Source organism: Ciconia boyciana, chromosome 6, assembly GCF_034638445.1.
Source record: "Ciconia boyciana chromosome 6, ASM3463844v1, whole genome shotgun sequence".
In the NCBI taxonomy this organism is placed as follows: Eukaryota; Metazoa; Chordata; class Aves; order Ciconiiformes; family Ciconiidae; genus Ciconia; species Ciconia boyciana.
The window spans coordinates 22,833,102-22,841,394 of record NC_132939.1 but is presented as its reverse complement, the minus strand read 5'-3'; the positions used below and the strand labels follow the sequence as shown (position 1 = coordinate 22,841,394).

Here is an 8,293-nt window from a genome sequence, read left to right as displayed (position 1 = left end):
TCTTCTGCCATTTAAGGTTTCCCAGCATGAGAGAGGGAAATCAGTTCCTCTGCAAGAGGAAGCCCTTTTCCCTGCCAAGCTTGTGAAGGCCAATGCAAACAGCATTTACATATTTGCTTTTCTTACCATGTATTATTCTGCTTACAGAACAACGCAAATGGAAATGAGGATGGGGGTGCTGTGACAGAAGTAGTGATGGGGTAAGATCATAGATTACCAATGCCCTGGAACCAGATATACTAGGAATTACACAAGACAAAGAGAAGACTATTTTTCCCTCAGAAAGAGGACTTATTTAAATCCTTTACAAAGCATACACACAGTTTGCTAGATAATGGTCCATATCATTGCAGCAGTGCCATGATAAATCTTTTGCCTTCAGTTCCCACTGGCTGAAAATAGAGCGTTTACAGTTAAATTCTGCATCCCACGTAGAGATTTGCACTGACAGGAAAAAAATGAGTAGATCAGAGAGGGCGAGGCCAGATACTTAGGGCTTGCCCTCATCCCCGCTACCTCACTACTGATACTGGAGTCCCGCTACACTGTCGGGCTCCGCCGCAGGCCTCGCTGGCACGGCGCACGCACTGCCACACGCTCCACAGCGGGCGGGGGCCGCTAAGCCTTCAACGTGGGGCCGGGGTTTGAGACCGCAATAACGCGAAGTCCCCTCCCATGGCAGGACTACAGCGCCCAGCCTACCCGGCCGCACCGCCCCCGTCCGCATCAGCTGACAGCGCCAAGATGGTGGAGGCGCGTTGCGGAGAGCTGGGCGCCTGGCTCAGCTGCAGCGCCAAGATGGCGGCGGTGCGGGATGGGGAGTTCGCCGCTCTGCAGAGCCTGCTGAAGGTAAGCGGGCCGCCGAGCTGCTGGGGGACGGGGCGCCCGGCCCGGCGGCAGGGGCTGCCTCCCTCGGGCCACGGCTGAGCGCCCCCCGCTTTGCTCCCCGCCAGGCGCCGTCGAGGGACGCCGTGCGGCAGCTGTGCCAGGAGTGTTTCTCTAGCCCGCCCGCCGGCCTCGGCCCTCTGGCGCAGCGCGCCTGCCCCGGCCTCGCCGCCGGCCCCGAGGAAGCGGAGCAGGTAGGGCCGGGCGGGGCAGCGCCGGGCCCCGGCAGGAGGGAGAGCCGCCGGCGCGGCAGCGAGCGGGGTGCCTTCGGGAGTGCCTCCTTCCGCTGCGCGGAAACGGAGCGCGTAGGAAAGAGCAGGAGGACGAGACCTGCCCGCCTGGGCCTTCACCGGGAGAGACAGAGAGAGGGAGGGAGGGGAGGAGCCGCCAGGAGCGGCCCGCAGCGGCGCGGGCGCCCGCGGAGGGGTTGGCCCAGGCCCTCGAGAAGGTGCGCGGCGCCATGGGGCTCCGAAAGACCGCGGCCGCTGCTGTAACGAAAGGCGCTCGGTAAAAGAGATCCTCCCCCGGAGGCACAGCCCAGAGGGGCCTTACAGGGAGGCAAAAGGGAAGTGCATGAGGCGTGCGTGCTAGGGGACAGTGAGGACCTCAGCTCCTTACCTGTTAAGGCTGTCAGGCACTACTGGGATGTCCAAGGCCCTGGTGGTGTCTGTCTCACTGCAGAAGCTGTGTCTCTCCTGGCTACTGAAGGCCCGTCCCGTGCTGTATGTAATGCTTTTCAACCCAGTGGAGTCCTTTCTCTTCTTCCTTTCCTACAGCTGGTATCTGCTTTGCACAACCTTACCAGGCACGTCGTGTACCATGGCTTGACGAAGGCAGAAGATATCCTCTCTCTCTTTCCAGAAAACTTCCACCAAAATCTGAAAAACCTTTTGACTAAGATAATTTTGGATAATATGTGAGTGCTACCCACCTGCCATTTGCTTTCAGCTGGAAAGTTAAAGCCTATGTGTCTCGTTTGATATGTGGATATTTGGCAGCATGCAGAGTATTGTTTCTATGGATTTTGTGCATGCCTTGGGCATAATCACACAGGTTGGGATGAGCAGAGTTGAATGAAATATGTCATCTGAGTGGAATGGCAAACAAAACACAGCCATGGGCACAGAGGATTTTCCCAAGACTTTTGGAATGGGTGTGGGCCTCATTCATGTAATGCAAAGCCCCTTTTATCCTAACAACTCACCTGTGTCATGGAAAAATGCTACAGATGATGATAAAACTTAGAGGGCTAGATTTCGGCACTACAAAATCTGATTGGGTAGCATCCAGATGTCCATCCACTTACCACCTTAGCTTAGGTGTGGAAGCACTGTATGTGGTAGAGCACATGAGGTGGTGGCAGAGGACAGCAGTTCTGCATGCTTGTACATCTCACTGCTTGGTAGCCCATTGCTTTGATAAAACCGGGGAGAAAGCTACATGCCGTAAGTGAGACACACTTATAGAAGAACCAATAGTTGGTCACCGGTTTGCCTACCATTGCCCACCAGTGACAGCCTTTCCTCAGCACTCAGTAGCATAGGCAGTCTCTCCCCCTGCTTACTGCTGCAGCCCTGGTGATCCTTCTGTCAGGGATAAGCCACTCTGAATGCTTTTCCTATCTTTTTTCTTTCTCCACCCCCCCCCCAAAGCACTGCTGATACTGTTTTTCTCTTCACTTTTTCACAGCTCTGCTTGGAGGAATGAAGCACAAGCAAGTCAGAGTAAGTAGTAGTTCACATCTTGATGCAATTAATGTTTCCTGAGGTCATTGAAGCTTAGAGTTTAGAATAGTGCATCACAACATGTTTTTGTAATGTGGCACAGGGATACCCCCATTTGCCTTAGATGAAGCTGTATGACTGTGGCATCATAGAGCTTAGTAGAGGCCAACAAGCTTGTATTCAGATCTGTGCTGCTGTGCTAAATTGTTTCCAGTCCTCAAGCAATTCCGTTTAATGCTCAGTCTGTTGCTACCTTGCAGAGTGCAGTGTACAGCAAGTATTTGCAAAAGTTTTGCAAGTGAAGCACTCTGACCTCCCCATTCAGGTCATTAAGTGATGTCCATATTCAGTAACCGTGCATTGTAAAGGATATGGGGAATACCTTATCTTTGCACACGTAGTCAATTCTGTGCATTCTTTCTCTTCCACGCATCAGGAAGTACACTGCATGTATTCATAACTCTGCTTTTTCCTCACCTTTCTAAGCAGTGATGTGATTAAGGAATGCAAACTTTAACAATAGCATCATGGGCAATGAGTTACATCCCAGTTAGGTGTTCCATGCAGCTATAACACTTTTTCTCCCCAAGAGGTTTCTTTCACTTAGTACTTAGAGGCTTACAAATGAGAGCTGATACATAACAGAGTACTTTGAGGTCTGCATGGATCCTCTTTACCCTTTTCTTTGCCTGCAGAGGAGATAATATCCAACAGCTAAATGGTATGGCAATACCTGGAAATACACTGTCCCTCAAAGTTTTAATGGAGTATAAATAGGGAGAGGGAAGAAACTATTGCATAATGCTGATACAGTAAATACAGTAGTTGCTTACACTAAACAATGTTTTAGTGTTACCAAGACACATAATGCTTTTTTCCTGTATCCTTAACACTATCATGCATTAGAGGACATGAGAGCAAGCAAGACACACCGACATGACACACTAGCTAGGTCTTCACAGTCCAGCAGCAAGGCTGGGTGTGTGGCTCTTGGAGCACCACCTAGGAGCTCTGCTCTGACACTCATGTCTTTGTATTCATTAGATGAATATTTAACCCTGTTGGAATGAATTTGAATTGTCTCCTAGGAAATGATGGATTATTTTAGTATTGTATTCATGAAATATCTGACATATATTACATAGGGACCAAGGCAGTGATTTAAAGAACAGACATTCCAACTGATTGATCTATGTTAACATAAAAATGTGGGTGGTCTCCTGCCCCTCCCAAGCCACCAGCAATCAATCTTTGCAAATTAACATACAAGGCTAAACAGATGCATTTTATGTTGTTGCAAATGCTGCCAAGTGCTGGCCCTGACAGACTGTGAACTGGAATTTGTTCCAAAAGCAAGAGCAAGGCAGCCAGTTCTGCACTGCCCCCTGGAGCTCTGCTCAGGGGAGCAGGAGGAGGAGTGAGAGCCTTTCCACAGATAGAAATAGAAATTTCTGTAGGCTCTTTTAAGAAGCAACTTGAGCATCTGGAGTCAGTAGGAAGGCTAGCGATCTACCCTTGGGGAGGAAACTAGGCATCTTGTGATAGGCAGAATCCAGACAGGCTGCAATTGCCTACTGAGACAGCTCTTTCCTTAGCACTCAACAGAGGTTTAGTCTTTGCCTCTTCATCCTCCTCTGGTACCCTTAAATAGATGTCAAATAACTGCTGACAGCCAGGTTTGATAAGGCTTTGCAAAGACATTCAAACCTATCAAGCACCACAGCTGAGATTTTAAATTGAGTTTGAGAATAAACGACCACCTCCTTACAGATCTTTTATGGGGTTATTCCTATGTTTCATTCAGACTTTGAAAATCCCTAGCTGACATAAACAGGAACAATATTTCTTCAGGCACCCTGTAGCCATGTATTCTGACATAGTTACAGCAGTTAAGCTCCTTAGCTGCAAATGCTCTTTTCAAACCAAAAGGGTTTGTCTTTGTTTCCATGTCCTTAGTGTGGACTTTCTTCTAGTGAGAATTTACTGTTTTTCCCAGGAAGCTGGATGCTGCACTTTTGAACATAGGAAGTATAGCTCAGCTCTTACCATAAAATGGAGTTGAAAAAGGTGCAAGAGGTGTTCTGAGTCTTATAAATGTGACAGTACCAAAGTGGGAATGACTTTAAGTATGCCCTGTTAAACTGCACCTTACAACTTGTTTTCTTTATGTATATTTTAAACAAGGAATTTACCTTACAGTCATTTTCCAAATTTCTGGATTCTGGTGGTAAATTGCACTTTACCGCTGGGCAGTCAAGGGTTCAAGCCTCATCTTTTAATACTTGCTGTTGTTATCTGGTTGGATAAGTAATTATGCTTTCCTCTGATTTGCAGTTTCTGTGAGAAAACACTTGTAAATCTGAGATGAAAATGTCAATACTGTTTCTTTTTCTGGGTTAAAATGTATTTTTTTAAATGAAAGTAGGAAACTTTGTTTTGTTCAAACAAGGGGGAATGATATCTGCATGCCACCCATCTAAATACCTGCCTCAGTTTCACTTGAATATATTCTTCAAATGTTCCTTGTATTTATTACCGGCAGCTGAAAGACGCTGTTGAAAAACATTATGCTCCCAGGAACTGACAAAGAGCACTTGCAGCCAGCCTGTTGGTGCCAGAGTTTTGTTGGGAGAACCTTAATCTCAGCTTTTATGCCAGTTTGCATGGTGCTTAGGGACTCTTGAGGGCTCATAGTGCAGTGAGCTCCATTAAGTACACACCATCATGAGAGAATATCTCCATCTCCTCTCTGCAAGAGGTAGCTGCACAAATTTCTTGGCAGGCCATCCAAGTCAGGCCTGTTGTCCTTCCCTTGGAAGGCTCATGGGGTCTCCAGCCCTGAACTATTGATGTCACTATTGCACCAGACTGTTGAATGATTTCTGTTAGGCTACATCTAATTAGGGTATCTTCAATACTTTTAACAAATTGGCAGGACATGTGAAGATTGCAGTTTACCAATACTGTACTGTGGGATGCTTTGGTTCACAGGTTGGGGAGCTTGAAATAACATGTTTTATACTGCTGGATTTTAAGAGCATTCCTGTGTGCTTTCTATAGGTTACAGAACAAAGCAATAAGCATGTAAGTCCCAGAGCAGCTTATGATGGAAAAACTAGTTGAGTGTTGCAGGCAGCAAGGCAGGGGATGAAGAGGTGGAGAAGATATCTTACTGCTCCCCTTCTCACAGCTGCTTTGTGAATTTACCTATGCTTGTCTTGCATTATACCATCCTTGCATGTGATGATGGAAGAACCCTGTTTGTCCTTCCAGTGCCATGAGGAGGCCTTCGGAGGCTGGCTTATTGCAGAGTGAAAATGATGTGAAACCATGTAGTGGCACTGAAGTTGTACACTTCCCAGGGCCAGAAGTGGAGAAGCATGTGCATGGTGGTAGTCACAGGTTCCAGGGTTTGGTGTCATCGTGTGCTGCCGGGCCTAACAGACCCATTTTTTAATCCTTCAGTCTCCCTGCCTCGGCTGGTCGACATGGACTGGAGGGTGGACATCAAGACATCTTCAGATAGCATCAGCAGAATGGCAGTCCCTACTTGCCTGCTTCAGTTAAAGGTAATGTCAGTGGCTGTAAAGGATACAGGATCAAAGTAATCAAGTCCAATACCTGACTTACCACGGGTAGCGCAAAACAGTTCAGACAGGCATCTTGTGCTTGCCTGTTGCCTGGTGGGCAATTAACAGACTTTCTCAGAGATTATCTTTGAAATACCACAGAGCCTGGGAATGATATGTCTGATGAAAACCCTCTTTTTCTTGCAAGGGAGAGTTTTCTTTGCATGAGGATGCGAGAAGGCAGCATATTTGTTCCTGGTCACCATTGTTCTCTACAGCTAGAAGGAAGATAAATTATGAAGTCGTCGCCCTTTAATTCTAAGCCACTCATCAGCATGTTGAGCTGACTGCATTTGTTGGGAAATTACTTTTGATTACTAATAACTTCCTTCACTGCCACATCTTATCATTTGGGGAGTATAGCTAAACTTACTCCTTATATTGTACAGAGTCCTGGATCCCTCCAACCAGTAAAAATGGGATGGGTGGGTTTCAGAGGAAGAGGAAAAAAATCTAATTTTTGTTTGTGGGATGCGGTATCTGCTAAGATGCTTTTGATATGGATGTGGCTTCCTGCCATGAGTCTCTTCAGAATTTCCTCATACTCATGGCAGTATATGCTTACTTGCAGTCTGTCAATGGGAGCGCACTTCACTAGTGAGGCACACAGCTTAGAAAATGTGCCAAGGTCCTTCAGGATGGAGCTGGATGCCAAATTTAAAGCATTTTTCTTGGTCTGTCTATTAAACACTGACTTCCGTAGTGGCACTGGAAAAACACATCAATGAATTTTTCATACAGCTAACATCTGTGTTCCTATTTTTAGATTCAGGAAGATGTTGCCTTATGTGGAAGTAGCCCTGTTGTTTCTGCACTGACTGTGGAACTGAGCAAAGAAACTCTGGACACTATGTTAGAAGGTCTAGGAAGGATCCGGGACCAACTTTCTGCCGTTGCAAACAAATGAATACTCAAGGGCATGGATTCCAGCAGTGAGGAAGGGAAGTATTCTCTCCCTACAGCTCTCATAAGTTGCAGCCTAGTGTAACATGTTTCCATTTTAACAAAACAAAATTAAAGAGATTTCTTTATTGAGTTAAGAAGATAGCTTTTGAAAAGATGGCTAAAAAAAGCTTTTGGTCTGATGCCAAAAGTGTTTTCCTAATATTTGTTCAACAAAATGTTGAACAATAATGTTGTTCAACAAAAGCTGGTCTCTGTTTCAGAAAAGGATTTGAGGGCTCAGAGCTTGGCTTAATCACAAGGGTCATAACTGGAAATAGCAAATAGCTGCAGCCAATGAAGCAAGCGCTGTCTCTCTGCTCTGAAATTAGGATCTAAAAGGCTCAAGCTGGTTAATGGGCTGCCTTCCAGCATTAGCAGACAAGGAGGGTGCTTTTCTGGAATGTGCATGTACTGAGGTGCATGCTGGATGTAGCACTCTCTCCTTCTCAATGAAGCACAGACATGCTGCAGATTGTTATTACAGGATAATTCTTTGAAATAGGGCAATTATGCTACAACACATTCCCTTCTGATCAGCTTCATAGCACCATTTGCAAAATGACTAGTCTGAACATCTTTAGCAGCAAGTAATTTCCTCCTCCTGTTTGAAAAGGAGAAAGGAGTTCAGATAGTTCATGTTTGAGTTTATTGGACTCTGGGCTTTGCCTTTGCTTCACAAAAAACAGACTGGGAAAGTAAAGAATTGATGGTTGTTGTCTGTACTGTAGGAAACCCTTCTGTGGCAATATGTGCCTGTACTTCCCCGAAGTGTTCTGTTGTTTGTTTGTATAAATCTTCATTTAATTAAAAAATGAACTGCTAATTGATTTTGTGAATCCTTTTCAGTCTCGAAGAGATGTTGTACTGGGTTACCTCAGCCTCTTTGTGATGTTTCTAGGCTGGTTTAATGGATGTTCACAGTTGTTGCTGAAGAGGGATCTTTTGTTTCCTGTTCAAATGCATTCATCTTTTAAACTGTCTTCTCTTCATTATAATACAGTTTCAGGGCACCTTTTTTCCATGGGCACCGTCTCTGTGCAATGTTACAGATGATGAACCTGACCTAAAACTTTATAAATATATGTGCATTGAAAGTGTGGAGGAGTAAGT

General features: G+C 45.9%; 1 protein-coding gene across 2 annotated transcripts; it reads left to right on the top strand.

Annotated features, from left to right (window-relative positions):
• The first annotated feature begins 626 nt into the window (after window positions 1-626).
• COMMD9 (COMM domain containing 9) lies at window positions 627-8,006 on the top strand. 2 transcript variants are annotated; one of them, XM_072865431.1, is made up of 6 exons: window positions 692-849; window positions 954-1,079; window positions 1,662-1,801; window positions 2,575-2,609; window positions 6,075-6,178; window positions 7,005-8,006. In XM_072865431.1, the coding sequence occupies exons 1-6, from the start codon at window positions 745-747 to the stop codon at window positions 7,143-7,145; spliced, it is 651 nt and encodes a 216-aa protein (XP_072721532.1). In that variant the 5' UTR covers window positions 692-744; the 3' UTR covers window positions 7,146-8,006. The 2 variants fall into 2 exon arrangements, with proteins under 2 accessions (XP_072721534.1, XP_072721532.1); XM_072865433.1 differs by lacking the exon at window positions 954-1,079 and having other exon boundaries at window positions 627-849.
• Window positions 8,007-8,293: the final 287 nt, after the last annotated feature.